The sequence below is a fragment of the Epinephelus fuscoguttatus genome, linkage group LG20 (assembly GCF_011397635.1).
Source record: "Epinephelus fuscoguttatus linkage group LG20, E.fuscoguttatus.final_Chr_v1".
NCBI classification, from domain to species: domain Eukaryota; kingdom Metazoa; phylum Chordata; class Actinopteri; order Perciformes; family Serranidae; genus Epinephelus; species Epinephelus fuscoguttatus.
The window spans coordinates 39,277,778-39,295,992 of NC_064771.1; the positions used below are offsets into that span (position 1 = coordinate 39,277,778).

General features: G+C 43.7%; 1 protein-coding gene across 2 annotated transcripts in view; it reads right to left on the bottom strand.

The window, feature by feature from the left end:
• Window positions 1-880: 880 nt before the first annotated feature.
• The window catches only part of LOC125881320 (Snf2-related CREBBP activator protein), a 57,080-nt gene continuing 39,745 nt past the window's right edge, over window positions 881-18,215 (bottom strand). For both annotated transcript variants that reach the window (XM_049564426.1, XM_049564425.1), the window contains 8 exons: window positions 14,975-15,177; window positions 13,369-13,538; window positions 13,052-13,248; window positions 11,058-11,172; window positions 9,729-9,854; window positions 8,955-9,131; window positions 8,680-8,763; window positions 881-7,666 (listed from right to left, as the gene is read on the bottom strand). In XM_049564426.1, the coding sequence (XP_049420383.1) occupies window positions 2,438-7,666; window positions 8,680-8,763; window positions 8,955-9,131; window positions 9,729-9,854; window positions 11,058-11,172; window positions 13,052-13,248; window positions 13,369-13,538; window positions 14,975-15,177 (6,301 nt within the window). In that variant the 3' untranslated portion in view covers window positions 881-2,437. The remainder of the gene's footprint in view (window positions 7,667-8,679; window positions 8,764-8,954; window positions 9,132-9,728; window positions 9,855-11,057; window positions 11,173-13,051; window positions 13,249-13,368; window positions 13,539-14,974; window positions 15,178-18,215) is intronic.

Consider the following 18,215-nt stretch of genomic DNA (forward strand, 5'->3'; position numbering starts at 1 on the left):
CTGTCAGTACACAAACAATGAGGTGCAAACTTAGCGTTGTGATGAAGAAATCCTGATACAGTAAATTATTCCGATGAGAAACTCTGAAAACAATGACTTAGTTTTTAAAATTTAATGATTTAATATCAAATGTTTAAGATCTCAATGTTAACACGTTAGTATCACAAAATAATGACTTAGTATCTTTAATTAACGAGTTCATATCTCAAACATAATGACTAAATATCAAATGAATGAGTTAGTATCTCCGTATAATGACTTGGGTTTCTAGAAATAATGACTCAGCACTGTAAAATAACAGGAACATTATCAAAATACTGACTCAGTATACTCAGAAATTATTTTTGAGAACGTTTCTCGTCACGTTGAGGATCAAGGTCATATTTAGTCATTTCCAGATTAGTAAGATGTAAATTTAAATAGTTTATTACCTTGAGATACAAAGTCATTATTTTAAGACTTATTTTGAGACTATTTCTCATTATAATGATTTACAGGATATTTTTTTTTTTCAGCATGAGGCTAATCTTTCTTTTCTGGCATAAATGGGCTTCCATACTTGAGTCTCCTTTGGCAGCAGAAGAAGAAGGTTGACGGACGGGGCGGCGACTTTACTACTGCGTAATATTACAGCTGTTGAATTTTGCATCACATTTATTTTAATATAGATTTGTTTTTAAATAAAATTCTGCCATGTTCTGTTTTCTGTTTGTGTCTTGTATGATAAAGTGTTAAAGTCACACAGAAGCTGTTACAGACAATTGAAAAGTGTTTTGTGAGTTTCAGTATCAGTTGTTTTGTTTTTTACCTACTAAGATGACCCGAGCCTGTATTTCACCCACAATTAAACAAAATCTTCAACACAATGAAAAATGGCAACTAATTTTTGGTCTTTTTATTCAACTGTAATTGTCTTAATTTTTCAAGTAAAACAATGTGGAATTACAAGGGATCAAAGGAATGCAACAAATGAAGAGAGACAAATCAAAAATAAGACCATCACCATAAACTATCCCCCGCCCCCCGCCCCGCCCCCAAATATCACCTCTGCTCAAAATAGCTCCGACAAGTCCAAAAGTAAATCGACAATTTACAGTCATCTGGAACTGTACCAGTAATTTTATTCACATATTTTGTCCAAGTAATTGTTTTTTTTTTTTTACATGAACGAAGAGCAATGACGTGATGGTGACAAAACAAAAAAAGAAATAGGTGAAAAATAAAACATTAATTTGGTAGCACTGATGCACAGGGTGCGTCTCTTGATGTTCTCCAGGTTCTGTCTTTTTTTGTTGCTGTTGTTGTTTTGGCTTTTTTTAAATAAGGAGAGAAGCTCAACACCCCTGCTTCAGGTGCTTTACAAGGCAATCTGAGGTTCAAACCCATTTGGCCAAAGAGGCACTCTTAATTTCAATAACATGTACTTGCCCTTTCAATATAAATACACGACAAAGTGGAGCGTTAACTAGAAATGCCTTTGGGAGGATTAGGAAAAAGAAATTTAGCTTCTGCTGCTCCGGGTCGTGGTGACGAGCACATGTTCAAGACAATTCGCAACTTCAATTAATGCAGTTTTTCAGACTGTAGAGATGCATCGTGAGGAACCAGTTGATGTAAAAACGTATTACTACACCACAATGTACTCAAAAGCCGAGGGCCACAATATCAGATGTGCAAATGAAAAATGCAAGGCTGGATTTAAAAATGAATCCAATGAACAGAAACTGACGTGACAAACAAAGGGGCCCAAGCAAAGACAAGCTCCAGCATAGTGCAGCAAAGATCACATTGACAGATCTGGTCTCTTCCCAAAACCCTGGAAGAAATAATAAAATATGCATAACTTATCAACTGACTACAAAGAAACAATAGTCAGGACAGCTGACGAAATTTTCAAAACCAAACTCTCTAAAACCTCCAACTTACAATACAACTGGTCACTCGCAAGTTTTTAACGTCACACAAATGACTTTTTGTTTACGACCCTGACAGAGGGTGCTGTATAATCCCATCTTAACACATAAGATCTGAGTGTTCCAGTCTTAAATGATTACAGTACATAAGGTGAACTAACAACTTTCCTTTATAACCTCTTGCACCTTTGCCCCCCTCAAGTCCCAGTGGTGACTTTACCCACTGTACCATCTCTGTCCGTTCACGGACGCACAACGATGGTGCCACTTTTTTTTTTTAACTCTCAGTCCGGCATCCCTGAGCCTTCCCCCAGCTGACAATGGCTGAGCTGGTGAGAGGACCAGCTCCAATTGGAAAGGGAGAGGGCCCAAGAGGCAGGGAGGTCCCTGGCTTGTGCAGCACTCAGTTCCCTTGCATTCATTAAGAGTGCACACAAAGCAGCAACCTTGGAGGTCATGACATGCTCTCGTATCGTGCTCTACAACGGCACTCTCGCTTCCATTTTTTCCCTTTGGCACTCTGATCATGTCTTGTTGTGACGATGTTGACCAGAAGAGGAGCGGGTGCTTGCGGCCGGTGACCGGGCCTGCACTGCCGCGAGCGCTGCGACACTACGCAGCACCCTGTCCGGCGTCCCCTCTGTTCCTGAACTGCTGGTCACCTCCTGCGAGAGCTTTTGAGACCTCCTGTCCTTCCGACTCTCCCTGCGCTGGCCCTGCTGGTCTCTTTTGTCTCTGCTCTCGGAGCTGCGATCCCTCTCGCGCTCGCTGCCGGAGGAAGCGGCGCGGGACTCTCTGTGCTCGGTGTTCTGAGAGCTGATGCTGTGAGTACGTTGGCTGCTGTTGCTGCTGCTGCGGCTTCTGCTGCTGCGCCCGCCCTCGCCGTCACTGCTCATGCTGCTGCAGGCACTGTGGCCCCGGGACGAAGACTGTCCCTCTGTCTCACCGTCCTTTCCCCCTGATGACTTCCTACTCCCCCTTTCCTTTTCCTCTGCTTTAGACCTCCTGTACTCCACTTCCAGGGGTGGAACTAGAGAACCGGGGCACTGTCTGGTGGAGCGGGGCGCAGGGCGGCTTGTCTGATTGGGCGTTGAGGGTTTGCTGCCACTGCTTTTATTGTTAGTAAGATTTACAGAGTTAGTCTGAGGGGAGGCTGGTACACTTTTGCGTTTAGGCTTTTGGTTCTTGTCAGAAGAGGAGGCAGGAGAAGTCCCTGTGGCCTTCGCTCCCGAGTCTTTCCGAGTGGTGTGGCCAGGGGTATCCACCCTGCCTTTCATTGCTAGGAGCTTGGCTGCCGCATTGAGTGCTGAGCACCTCTTCCCCAGAACTTCGGGCTCAGGAGGCAACGAGGGGGCGCTGTTTGTCTGAGCTTTACTGTCCTGTGAAGGCTGAGATCCTGCAGACTTCCTGGTGACCCTAACAGAAGATGTATCACTGCCAGACTCTCCACCTGTGGATGTGTTGGCGTTGTTTGACGCATTTCTGTCAGCGCTGGGCGCAGGTTTCTTTCCCTGCCGGCTGTTGCCCTTTTCCCTCTCCTGATCTTGTAGCCTGTGCTTCCCCGAGCGAGTCAACCGGTGCTCCTTCCTGCTCTCACTGTTGTCAGAGTCTGAGGAGGAAGAGGAAGACCTGGAACGTCTTCTCCGAGCGGTGGTGAGCTCCTTTTTGCTGCTTTCCTCTTCCTTCACTCCACCCTCTTCTTTTTTCTCCTCCTTCCCTGTTTCTGATGCGACATCCATCCGCCTCTTCTTGGCAGGATGTCTGTTCTCGTAAGTCCTCTTGTGGTGAGCGTGACGGGTGAGTGTTGATGTAGAGCACCCAGATGATGACGAGGAGGAGCGAGCAGACTCCTGGCTACTCTGGCGACTGAGAGGCCTTTTCGGGATTGGAGTTTGCTCCACCGCCTGTTGCTTAGGTTCTTCTTTCTGAGGGGCAGCTGCAGGCTGTGCTTCTCCGCCTGCTCCCTCCCTGTCCGACTCTTTGGTCTCAGAGGAACTCTCCACTTTTCTCCTTTTAGCCTGAGACTTGCAGATGTCCTCCTTTTTGTCATCATCCTCCTTGCTAGTCCTTGCACCAGCCTCCACTGTGTCTACCTCCATTTCTGTCTCCCTGTCTGGGTCACTCTTGGACACTTTCTGCGTCGGCTCTGAAGATTGTTTATCAGATGAAACACTGGAGGAAGCAGATGTAGCTACCTGGGGTGGGGCCTCCGTCTTGGTTGGTGTGGACACATCCAAGCTTTGTACTTGCAGGGAAGTTACTGCAGATGTTTGCGTGGTGGACACAAGGGGAGCTGTTTTGGTGGTGGCAGCTGTGGTAGTGGCTACTGCTGCTACAGACACAGGGGTGGCTGTGGTAGTGGATGCTTGGGTAGTCATGACAATGTTTGTGGTAGCAGCTGTACTAGACTTTTCTGAGGATGATGTAGCTGTGGTGACTGTTGGTACTGGAGCTGGTGTAGCACCTGTGGAAGTTGTAACAGGAGGTGGGATCTTGACAGTCTTTTCTGCAGTTGTGGCAGGGGTTGATTGCGTTGAGTGTTCTTTGGAGGGGGCTACTGCTACAGGGTTTTTTACTTGGACTCCCTCTGTTGGGGGTGATGAAGTTACTTTAACTGTCTTAGACTTGGCTGTGGTAGCTACACTGGCAGACACTGTGGTTGGGGAAGGAGTGCAGGTTGGGGTTGGTATAGCAGGAGGTTTTGCAGAGGATGTGCCAACCACTGGGACAGCTGTTGCCTGTTTAGACACTGGACCTGTTGTTGTTGGTGGCTGTGAAGTTGAGACTGGTTTGGTAGGGACTTTGGTAGCTGTCGCATTACTCCTTGCTTGCACTGGAGAAGATGGAGCTGTATTTGCAGCAGATGAGACTGTTGTTACTGATGGAGTTGTAGAAGAAGACATGGTTGGAGTTGCAGTGGGAGCTGTGCTTGGACATGTTGAGTTTGATGGACGAGCTTGGAATGTTTTTACTGTTGCTGTCACGGTTGTTGCTGTAGCGGAGGAGGATGCTGAGGTTGGTTTTGGGGAAGCTGTTGCCGGGGTTGCAACTGTAGTTGAAACCTTCTGGGTGGAAGTTCGGGCAGAGGTTACGGTTGCTGGAGCAGAGGTTACAGTAACTGAGGCGGAGGTTATGGTAGTCAAGCTGGAGGTTATGGTCGCTGGAGCGGAGGTTACGGTATCTGGGGTGGAAGTTACACCAGCCGAGGTGGAGGTTATGGTAGCTGGGAGGGAAGTTACAGCAGCTGAGGTGGAGGTTATGGTAGCTGGGAGGGAAGTTACAGCAGCCGAGGTGGAGGTTATGGTAGCTGGGAGGGAAGTTACACCAGCCGAGGTGGAGGTTATGGTAGCTGGGAGGGAAGTTACAGCAGCCGAGGTGGAGGTTATGGTAGCTGGGAGGGAAGTTACAGCAGCTGAGGTGGAGGTTATGGTAGCTGAGGTGGAAGTTACAGCAGCTGGGGAAGATGTCGTAGATGACAAAGCAGTAACTTGCTTCAATTCCTTCACAGTTGTACTTTTTGTTGCGACTGATTTTGCTGTAGTGGTGACTGCTGGTGTAACGCTGACTGTTTTTGATACTACGTTAGCGGCTGTTGTGATTGTTGCAGCAGCGACCGATGTGGGAACTGCTTTGACAGCCGTGGCAGGAGATGACACAGCCGATGGGGTGGCAGCAGTTGGAGTGGCAACTGTGGCGGTTTTGGCAGAATCTGGTCCTGTTGTTTTCACAGTTGTAGAAACCGAAGGTTTTGGCTCTACGGCAGCTTTAGAAGCAGTGGAAACCACAAGTGTTGGTTTTACACCTGGAAGAGTTGATGTGATGGTGCTAGCAGGTGGCAGTGGAGCCGTGGTAGTGGGGGTAGCAGTAACTGGGATGGTGGTAGCAGTAACTGGGATGGTGGTAGATGTGGAAAGTGGGACAGAGGATGCGGGGGACACCTGGGTTGCTGCTGTGTCTGGGCTTGAAACTGGAGCTGGAGCTGAGCTAATGAATTGGGCTGAAGCTGATGTGGAGGCAACCACAGGAAGGGGTGCAGGTGTAGTGGGTACTTGCACTGAAGCTGCAACTGGTGTGGAAGCTTTATCTGTTGTTGATGTTGCTGTGGGGGCTTTAGCTGGATTTGGAGAAGGGGATGTAACCTCACTCTTGGTTTCTGTTCCCTCAGCTTTGGTAGACTGGGAGGCGTGACTTGTAGTGACGACAGCAGCTATAGGGGTCTCTGACTTATGGGGAGGTGAGACAGTTGGCTCTGTGCTAGCATCAGTTTTGGATATACCAGATATACCAGTAGTTGTGGTCTCATTTTTAGAGTTATGTCCTTCACTGACAGTCTCTGGTGCAGTTGTGGAGTCTTTGCGAGGGCGACCTCTCTTACGTTTCGGGGAAAGAGGAGGATTCCCTTCGTCACTTGGCGAGGTGGGCTGTGAAGAAGGGGTCACTGTGCTGTCAGACTCTGGTAACCTTGGGGGAGTCTTAGGGGGCCGGCCCCTCTTTCTCTTCAAAGGTGCCACAACAGAGTTCACACTGGAGTCTGTGGAAGTTGCAGTGGCATCTTTGCCTGGTTGTACGTCTGTTTTTCTGGACTGGTTTCCTCCCCTTCCCCGACCCAGATGCTGCTGTTGCTCTCCCAGCTGAGCAGCCATGCGAGATTCAGTTTCCAGCCTGCGCCGCACGGGAAGATTTCTCAGCACAGGCATGTCAGGAGAAAGATGGGACGGGGAATATGGAGGATAACTTCTGACAGGCGGTGGGTGCACAGACGGACTAGGAGTAGAGTCTTGGTCCTGAGGAGATTTGGTAACGGTCCCTTTTGTTTTGCTGTCAGGGCTCAGTGACGTGTTGTCTTTGTTTGGTTCATCAACGAATCCGGCAGTGTTCTCCTCCACGGTGGCCTCCTCTGAAGAAGTTCCACCTCCAGTGCCACTTCCTCTTCGCCTCCTCCTCCTTGGCTCTTTCTCTTCCACCACCGTGACCAACCTCCCTGGAAGTTTTCGCAGGACTTTGGCCGATGGAGAGTCTTCAACCAGGCCCCGCAGGACTTCACCATCTGCTGACTGACGCTTGCGAGGTGATCTGGAGCTGGTGGAGGGGGGAGACATGGCGCTGTGGTCTTTGGTGTCATCATCTTTTGCCTGATGGTCCGCCGGGCAGCTGGATTCTAGCGAAGACTCAGACACCCTCCTCTCCTTCTCCCCTTCCTTCTCCTCTTTGCAGGCTTTGGAGGTCTTGCTGTCGGTCTCCCCAACACACTGTTGTTTCCCTCCAGGGGGAGAGGTCGTAGGAGGGGAAGGCACTGGACTGGGATGGGAGCGGTTTGGCAGAGTCCTGGTTTTGATGGTCTGGTGATCTCTGGCAGGAGATGAGGCTTTTGACGACTTGGAGGAATCTTGAAGCCTGGTTGACGAGGAGGTTTTGTGATGGTCTGTGCGGGACGGGGTGGTTGACACAGTACCAGTGTCTTTGGCAGCTCCTCGTCCTCTCAGACCGCAGCGGAGTCTTTCAGGCACTTCTCTAGGGGTTGTGGGCTCAGGTTCCGTTTCAGGTGAGGCCCCACGCAGTCGACCGCTGGTCCTTGTTGAGGTGACAATCTTGTCCTTGTCCTTAGGTTTACGGCCACGGCGGGCTGGCTGAGCAGGCTCCACAGAGGCTGGCGGCGACAAAAAGTCATCCTCGTCATCATCGGATGAAGCATGAAGCTTAAGGCCCTCCTCCTTGGCTTGGTCCAGGCCCTTCCTGGCAGCCTCCACTTGTTCCTAAACAGACACAGGACAAATAAGATGAAGACTTTATCAGTTCCACATCGAGGAAGTTCACAGGTTGTAGCAGCTCAAGAGTCAAAAGCAAATAACAGCAATACATATAAGATGTATTTAACTATAAACACACAAGGTCTCATTCATGAGACGTGAGCAGAACTAGTTTGTGTGTAAACTGTTCACAGAAGGAAATTTACACGTATTTTGGCATTCACCAATATGTTAGTCGCTCCGATCTGTTCGCAGGTACAAACAAAATCTACAGCTGCTCCTCTGACTGCTCGTAGTGTTTGTGTAAGTACGATACTGCACAGACATGTTGCTTGTCATTATTAGAAATTAGTTTTATTTCGCACTGTGCTCTGTTATGTTCACAATACACAGATGCCTTTGAAACAAGTTAAACATGACAAGCGATTAGAAATGTAACACATTTAGATTTAGTCAGCATTTTGCAGATTTAAGCTTCAGATTAGGTTCTTCACACGCCACAGCCCCAAACTGCATGTCATTAATTATCAGAGATGCGACTGGGAGACTTAAACATTATTTCAAATTGAGTTTTGGTTTAATAAGACCCATGGACTTGGAAAATGCAATTTGCCGTCCGTCTCCGCTCGCACCGCGCAGTTGGTGAACCTGAATCTGGGTTCACCAACTGAGAGTTGGATGTAGACGGTGTGGATTTGCTCCACTTGTTGTTAAACTTATTTCCAACATCAGACTGCCTGTATTCAGATGTTTTAATAGTGTTTTAATTTACAACAGTGACAAACAATGCTGAGGTTTGGGATTTACTAACATGTCATGAATGAGACCCACGGTGTGGAGTATTTTAATACTATATATAAATATATAAATGTTATTCCACAGTAAGTACTAACGCTGCACAGTCGTAATGTCAACAATATAAGTATAAAGGATATTATGTATATGTACACAGGCAGATACAGTGTAAGGATAAACAATATTTACTTTAAAACAACAGGATCAAAAAAATGTGGCGTTACCTCAGCCTGCTTCAACTCCTCTTTGCACACGTCTTCTAGTGAGGCTTCCAGGAAGTTCATGGCGTAGCGTTCAATTGGAGTGAGCTGCAGATAGGCAGAGCATATGGTGAGTATATATACACATATAATGAATCTATACAGCAGATATACCCCCGTCTTCACTGTCACAGAGATTCATTTGATTAGTTTTGGATATAAACCGTATTACATTTAGTTTTTATCTGACAGATGTAAAATCCAAATGTGCTCAAACTAATGTGCTGCTGATTACTCACCTGCTCCACCAGAGCAGCGATCTCCTGCTCAGCCTTGGAGAGCTCCTCCACCTCCTCCTGTTCCCCTCCGTCATCCAGTGGTATGTTCTCATTGAACTCCGCCAGTTCTGCCACCTGCTCCGCTTTGGCCTGAGAGGCAGCAACTATGTCCTCCTCATCCTCGGCACGACACAGGGCCTGTGAGAGATCATTGGTACACAACCATACATGTTAGAAAAGCCTTGATTGTTTGATATGTTTGACACATTGATCCAGGATGAGGTTGTTCAGTTTGGAAATTCAACATCAGTTCAAAAAAAATACAGCAGTCATTAATAATTTTGATATTTTACCTTTTCTGGGATATTAATAAAAAATGTATAAAGAAAATAAAACAGAATTAAATAAACAAGTTTGGGTAAATAAATACCTGGGAAAATGCAAAGGTAACATATTACACAAATAAATACATTTTAAAATAAATTGAAAATAAATACAATATTTTAGAAAAAAATAAAGAATGTTTACATTTAATAAAAATTAATAAAATGTAATAAAAAAATTAATAAAAATAAATAAAGGGGAAAATTAAATAGGTAAGTAAATAAATAATGAGGGGAATTAATACAAATAAACAAAGAAGCAAATTAGTCTATCAATTTATGCCTACATTTATTTTTAAAATTATGTTTGGTGCATTTAATGCCATATTAATTTATTTATCAAGTCACTGATTGATTGACTTTTGATAGTGGCAGGTTCCGTCCTCCACAGAATAAATGTGATGCATCTAACCTGCTCCAGAATGGTGGTGCTCTGTTTGTTGACAGCCTCCTCCTCCTCAGCCTGGGGCACTGAGAGCTCCACTGCCACCTCCCTCCTCTCCCCATCGTTCATATCAAAGAGCTCTCGGATGGTTTGCTGAGGAACAAAGTGAAAATGAGTCATATTGAGCTGAAAGGAAAACAGTCCTCTGTACTTAAAGGAAAATGAAAAAGGAGGCACTTGATCTGTCTTGACATTAACAGGCTCAAAAAGAGCAGTGATGCTGATGGAGTCATATATTCACTGCATTCACAGGAAAACATCGGCGCACTTCAAACAGCACAAGTGGTGCTACTTAAAAAGGTAGATGTTAACACGCTGAATGAAAGGGGAGGAGGTGTTTCTGCACACAAAGAAAACTAGAGATAAACTAACACAACCCTAGTGATCCAAGTGTCCTGAAGCCCCGACACTTGGATCACTACGGACGAGCAGTATGGAGATATTTTGTGGTTTCAATGATGTGTTTTTGGACGTTTGAATCTGGGGCGCCATCAGCCTCCATTAGGTGGAGTTGTGTTGCTACCTCCTCTCCCCTTGGATCTCTGCAAGTGATGTGAGGACTCTAAAACTTCACCTGAGCCTCCCTCGGCATATGGGTGAGTAGATAATGGCTGAGTTTTCATTTTTGGGTGCACTATCCCTTTAAAGGAGCGCGCCCAAAAAGCACCTGAGCAGCTTCGTCTGCCGTAACCTTCCAACAGACACATTGAAAGTCCCGCCCAGAGGCCAATCATGGCCCCAGGACGGATTTTCAGCGGCCACTGACTTGTTTTTCAAAATATATTATCTGTGGTCCATTCGGTTATTCAACCAAAATCGCTTTGCAGTTTTTACGTTCACCTCTTGATGGCAGGACGATCATACAGTTCAGTTAAAGTTAAGTTTATTTACACATTTAGATATAAATAAGAAACAGAAAAGGTAAAACAGAAACAGGTGAGGCAGAAACCCAGAGAGGGCTTTTCGTGGTATCTCACCAAAAAGGAAGAATAAAATAGACTTATAAAATACAACATGATGCAAAGTAAGATGTCAGTAAGGTCGTAGACGTGGCCACAGAAAAAAGCATTGAGTTGTGTTTGTCGCTCATTTTGTTTGTTAATAATGCCCCTTAGGTATTCTGTCATCATCTATCCAGAACCAAAGTGTGTGTGTTACACCCCACAGCACTGAAGACCAGGTCCCATCTGTCACTGATGCAAACTGCACACAGACACACACACACATGGGCAGTGAGCTCGTGTCTGAACCCAGAAAACAAAGGCTATTGTCAGTAAAATAAAAAGTCAGTTCTACCTGTTTGAAGAAGGCAGTGGTGAAGTTTCCTCCTTCAATGGCCATATCTCCCAGCATCCTCTTCTGATTGGCTTTCTTCAAAATGTTCTCCTCCACCGTTCGCTCGCTGATCAGCCTGCAGAGGAACATTAAAAACATTAATATGTGTTGAGATCACATTTCTTCTTCATGGGGACTTATGATTGTACAGAAGTATGAAGCAAACACCACGGCCTTTAAACACCACGGCCTTTAAACGCCACGGCCCTAAAACGCCACGGCCTTAAAACGCCAAGGTCTTTAAACGCCACGGCCTTTAAAACGCCACGGCCTTTAAACGCCACGGCCCTAAAACGCCACGGCCTTAAAACGCCAAGGCCTTTAAACGCCACGGCCTTTAAAACGCCACGGCCTTTAAAACGCCACGGCCTTTAAACGCCACAGCCTTAAAACGCCACGGCCTTTAAACGCCACGGCCTTTAAAACGCCACGGCCTTTAAACGCCACAGCCTTAAAACGCCAAGGCCTTTAAACGCCACGGCCTTTAAAACACCACGGCCTTTAAACGCCACGGCCTTTAAATGCCAAGGCCTTTAAACGCCACGGCCTTAAAACGCCAAGGCCTTTAAACGCCACGGCCTTTAAACGCCACGGCCCTAAAACGCCACGGCCTTTAAACGCCACGGCCTTTAAATGCCACAGCTACTGATCGACAGGTTTATCAAATGACATTTCCTCCTCCTCTTTCCTGTCGAACAACATCTGTCTACAGTCCTGTTGTTTCCTCGTCAGCTGTTCGTGCCGTCACATTCTGACTTCACTCTGTTCGGGTGGACATCAGGTAAGACTGGTGCTGTGCTTGCGGGACTATTAACATGCTGACTGGCACACACAGATGGATCAGAGTCATCACTCAGGCCACACCCACATGGAAACATATTTGTTAAGTTGACCTCAGCCTCAACAGTCGTATCAGAAATTGGGCGACATTTTTACGTCACTCTCGATCAGTGGTTCCCAACTGGTGCAGATTTCTCCTTCATCATTACTTTGGGGTCCCACAGTTTAATACATTCAGCATCATACTTGCATTAGGACGTCTGTCTGTTAGTCTCTCACCCTACAGCAGGAAACAACACTTCAAAATAAAAGCTCTGTGCTGGAAATTCACTGTAATTATATAAATCAAGAGGTTTTTTTTTTTTTTTTTTTCCTAACTTGACACGTTTGCGAGTCACTTGTGGTCCGTTCAGAACGGGCCCATGACCGACTTTTGGACTGCGACCCACCATTTGGGAACCACTGCTCTAGAGTGACTTGTCACAATGCTGCACTGGCGAGAGTCCAGCTGTCACGTCGTTATAAGTGCCTCTGACATCCTGAAATTTTGGATGAAATCAGTTTCAATGGAGTCATTTCTATCACAGTTCCACCTCTGCTGGCTCCGACTCAATGTCCACACACACCTTCGTACAGAAGTAGCGACCATTGCTTTGTCCTGATTATCATCTGCTCACACATTCGCTGTCTTCCACCACACATCAACTTATAAATGAAACTAAACACTGAATCCAGTGGCCTGTGTGTTTACTTCATACGATAGAGTGCTGTTTGTTCTATAGCCCATGTGGGTCAGTTCAGGACCGAGACCACTTCACACTCTGATACTGCCACATTTAAAAAAAGCAGTATCTGATCTGAGCATTAAATCTGATCTGAGCACTAAGGCTTGATGTGTGACGTCGCCATCTGCCCTCGAGGAAAATGGGAGTGTGGGGACTCTTGAAAGTAGAATTACTTTTCTTGAAGGCAGAAGTCTCTGTTCCTTTTACTGACCACAGAATCTGAACACTTTACTGTCTGCTGATGATCACTTGATACTTCCTGCTTTAATCGAGCGTGTAAAGGTCAAAATGAAAGTGAAGCTGCCGCCTTAAACAGACCGTGTGTGACAAGAATTTAAAGAGATGTTGCAGCTGTACACATGTGAACTCTAAACAGTTAAAAGCCGTCACCTGTAGATGTGGACGTCTCTGGTCTGGCCGATTCTGTGGCAGCGGTCCTGCGCCTGGGCGTCCATGGTGGGGTTCCAGTCGCTGTCGTAGAACACCACTGTGTCGGCTCCCGTCAGGTTCACGCCTACACCTCCGCTGCGAGTTGACAAAATGAAGCAGAAAATACGTCGATCTGCATTGAAGCGCTCCATGAGGGCCTGAAGGAGAAGCAAGAAGACGCACAGAAAACAAACATTAAATATTCTGCTGTAATCTGGAGGAGGCAATTAAAAATCTATTTTCATGCGTGGTTATTTGAAAAAACGGTCAACGCTGACCTGTCTCTGCTCCACACGCGTGCTGCCATCCAGACGGAGGTAGATGTGTCCGTGGTAGTTGAGGAACTGCTCCAACACGTCCAACATGCGCGTCATCTGAGTGAAGATCAGCACTCTGTGGCCTCCTGTCTTCAGCTTACGCAGCAAAGTGTGGAGAGTCTGCAGCTTACCTGCACACACGGGGAATACAGATGATTTATTTCACCAACAGCAGAGAATATTAATCAGGCAGAACACATCATGAGGTATGGGACACACTATATCAGTTACTAGTATTCATTTTTAATTCTTTCTTATTTTTTAATCACCTTTGCAATCCACAGATGTTTCTTCAAAATTCAAGAACTTAGAACATTTAGGGAGATAAAATGTGTTCAACAGAGCAGCACTGAATGTGTCAGGGGAGACTTGAGAGAAAATATAATACAAATCATTAAGCTTTGCTAAAATAGAAGAAAATGACAAAGTTAGTGAACAGATAGCTCCACAGAGTCTGTCTGTCTGTCAGGGCCTGACACAGTTAAACCAGCTGCTCCAGAATTTAATGAAAATGTTTTTCTTAAGATGAAGAGGACAAAGTAACTTAAATTTCATTCATCTATCCACTCCAGTGTTTTAGGGGGTTCCGGAAGTGATCAGTGCCTTATGACACGGTTGGAAATTAACCTTTTTGTCCCCTGTCTGTCACTGTAGCTGGTGAATCCCCAAATCTACTCGTTAAATTGTTGTTGGTGTTTTTGTGTCTGGTGAGTGAAGAAAATCTAGAAGCTGCTTTGCATTTGTCTGGTGCTAATTATCAACGCTGCTTCATGAGCGCTTTCTCTCAAGTGGATTTTAAAGATACCAAACACACACACACACACATTCATCGGGACACCTTGCATCCTGCAAATCAACAATTCCTAAAAAATAACATGTAGTACTAAAGTGCGTCTTTTAGTGCTTTGTGAAACTCTGCTCAGAAAGGTCTTTGAACTGGACGCCCCACTGATCGGCTTCCCGAAACCCAAACTGTGTCCAACCATTCGGCATCAGTTACAGCAGACTGTGCTCTTTGCTTTAGTGTAAATAAGAAACAGCGAACAGTTAAACGGTCCCAACAATCTACAACTCGACTCTGTCATTAAACCCATTTAATAACCATTGGGTAACATTAGCTGTGTGATGCTAACAGTTAGCCTGGTCTCCTGGAAGAGCTGCTCAAACGTCTAGTGTTCAGGATTCAGCTGAAACTTCTCCCATGTGCGCAGCATGTAGGAGAAGTACTGTGGTGAGGCAGATGGAAAAACCTAAATAGCCAGTTATAGAGCCGATGTCTGGTTTGTCCATTCTGGGCTACTGTAGGAACAACATGGCACACTCCATGGAAGAGACCCTGCTACGTATGTAGATATAAACGGGAACAAAAACACAAGAGTGATTTTACAGAAATATAAACATAGACATGATTATTATTTTCCATGTCTGCCAACAGATGTCCCTAAAGCCTGCACACTGGACCTTTACGAGCAGGAACATTTTGGTTTAAGAAGAATATTTTCTGACTTCTAGTTGAATAATAACCAGTTGACAACAGCGAGCTTCAACACTCATGTTGACATCTTACCACAGTCATACTGTATGAGCCTCAGGTCTGGGAACTGGGTCCTCATGTAACACTGGATACGATGGAGGCTGCCCGTGAGTGGAGCGACCTGAGCTGACAACAAGGTGGAGAAGACGGCCTGCTTGTGGCTCAGAGACGGAGGAGGGTGGCAGCAGTGCATGGAGATGGGAGGAGCCTCCACTGGAGGAATGGCAAACGTAAACCTAAAGTGGTCACAGTAAATTACAGGTAAGTCACAGTAAATTACAGGTAAGTCACAGTATATTACAGGTAAGTCACAGTATATTACAAATAAGTCACAGTATATTACAGGTAAGTCACAGTAAATTACAGGTAAGTCACAGTATATTACAGGTAAGTCACAGTAAATTACAGGTAAGTCACAGTATATTACAGGTAAGTCACAGTATATTACAGGTAAGTCACAGTAAATTACAGGTAAGTCACAGTATATTACAGGTAAGTCACAGTATATTACAGGTAAGTCACAGTAAATTACAGGTAAGTCACAGTATATTACAGGTAAGTCACAGTATATTACAGGTAAGTCACAGTAAATTACAGGTAAGTCACAGTATATTACAGGTAAGTCACAGTATATTACAGGTAAGTCACAGTAAATTACAGGTAAGTCACAGTATATTACAGGTAAGTCACAGTAAATTACAGGTAAGTCACAGTATATTATAGGTAAGTCACAGTATATTACAGGTAAGTCACAGTAAATTACAGGTAAGTCACAGTATATTACAAATAAGTCACAGTATATTACAGGTAAGTCACAGTATATTACAGGTAAGTCACAGTATATTACAGGTAAGTCACAGTAAATTACAGGTAAGTCACAGTAAATTACAGGTAAGTCACAGTATATTACAGGTAAGTCACAGTAAATTACAGGTAAGTCACAGTATATTACAGGTAAGTCACAGTATATTACAGGTAAGTCACAGTAAATTACAGGTAAGTCACAGTATATTACAGGTAAGTCACAGTATATTACAGGTAAGTCACAGTATATTACAAATAAGTCACAGTATATTACAGGTAAGTCACAGTAAATTACAGGTAAGTCACAGTATATTACAGGTAAGTCACAGTATATTACAGGTAAGTCACAGTATATTACAGGTAAGTCACAGTAAATTACAGGTAAGTCACAGTATATTACAGGTAAGTCACAGTATATTACAGGTAAGTCACAGTATATTACAAATAAGTCACAGTATATTACAGGTAAGTCACAGTAAATTACAGGTAAGTCACAGTATATTACAAATAAGTCACAGTATATTACAGGTAAGTCACAGTATATTACAAATAAGTCACAGTATATTACAGGTAAGTCACAGTATATTACAGGTAAGTCACAGTAAATTACAGGTAAGTCACAGTATATTACAGGTAAGTCACAGTATATTACAAATAAGTCACAGTATATTACAGGTAAGTCACAGTATATTACAGGTAAGTCACAGTAAATTACAGGTAAGTCACAGTATATTACAAATAAGTCACAGTATATTACAGGTAAGTCACAGTAAATTACAGGTAAGTCACAGTAAATTACAGGTAAGTCACAATATATTACAAATAAGTCACAGTAAATTACAGGTAAGTCACAGTAAATTACAGGTAAGTCACAATATATTACAAATAAGTCACAGTAAATTACAGGTAAGTCACAGTATATTACAGGTAAGTCGCAGTAAATTACAGGTAAGTCACAGTATATTACAGGTAAGTCACAGTAAATTACAGGTAAGTCGCAGTATATTACAGGTAAGTCACAGTATATTACAAATAAGTCACAGTAAATTACAGGTAAGTCACAGTAAATTACAGGTAAGTCGCAGTATATTACAGGTAAGTCACAGTATATTACAGGTAAGTCGCGGTATATTACAGGTAAGTCGCAGTAAATTACAGGTAAGTCACAGTAAATTACAGGTAAGTCACAGTATATTACAGGTAAGTCACGGTAAATTACAGGTAAGTCACGGTAAATTACAGGTAAGTCACAGTATATTACAAATAAGTCACAGTAAATTACAGGTAAGTCACAGTATATTACAGGTAAGTCGCAGTATATTACAGGTAAGTCACAGTATATTACAGGTAAGTCACAGTAAATTACAAATAAGTCACAGTAAATTACAGGTAAGTCACAGTATATTACAGGTAAGTCACAGTATATTACAAATAAGTCACAGTATATTACAGGTAAGTCACAGTATATTACAGGTAAGTCACAGTAAATTACAGGTAAGTCACAGTATATTACAGGTAAGTCACAGTAAATTATAGGTAAGTCACAGTATATTACAGGTAAGTCACAGTAAATTACAGGTAAGTCACAGTATATTACAGGTAAGTCACAGTATATTACAGGTAAGTCACAGTATATTACAAATAAGTCACAGTATATTACAGGTAAGTCACAGTATATTACAAGTAAGTCACAGTATATTACAAATAAGTCACAGTAAATTACAGGTAAGTCACAGTATATTACAAATAAGTCACAGTATATTACAGGTAAGTCGCAGTATATTACAGGTAAGTCGCAGTATATTACAGGTAAGTCGCAGTATATTACAGGTAAGTCGCAGTATATTACAGGTAAGTCACAGTATATTACAAATAAGTCACAGTATATTACAGGTAAGTCACAGTAAATTACAGGTAAGTCACAGTATATTACAAATAAGTCACAGTATATTACAGGTAAGTCACAGTAAATTACAGGTAAGTCACAATATATTACAAATAAGTCACAGTAAATCACAGGTAAGTCACAGTAAATTACGGGTAAGTCACAGTATATTACAGGTAAGTCACAGTATATTACAAATAAGTCACAGTAAATTACAGGTAAGTCACAGTAAATTACAGGTAAGTCACAATATATTACAAATAAGTCACAGTAAATTACAGGTAAGTCACAGTATATTACAGGTAAGTCGCAGTAAATTACAGGTAAGTCACAGTATATTACAGGTAAGTCACAGTAAATTACAGGTAAGTCACAGTAAATTACAGGTAAGTCGCAGTATATTACAGGTAAGTCACAGTATATTACAGGTAAGTCGCAGTAAATTACAGGTAAGTCACAGTAAATTACAGGTAAGTCACAGTAAATTACAGGTAAGTCACAGTATATTACAAATAAGTCACAGTAAATTACAGGTAAGTCACAGTATATTACAGGTAAGTCGCAGTATATTACAGGTAAGTCACA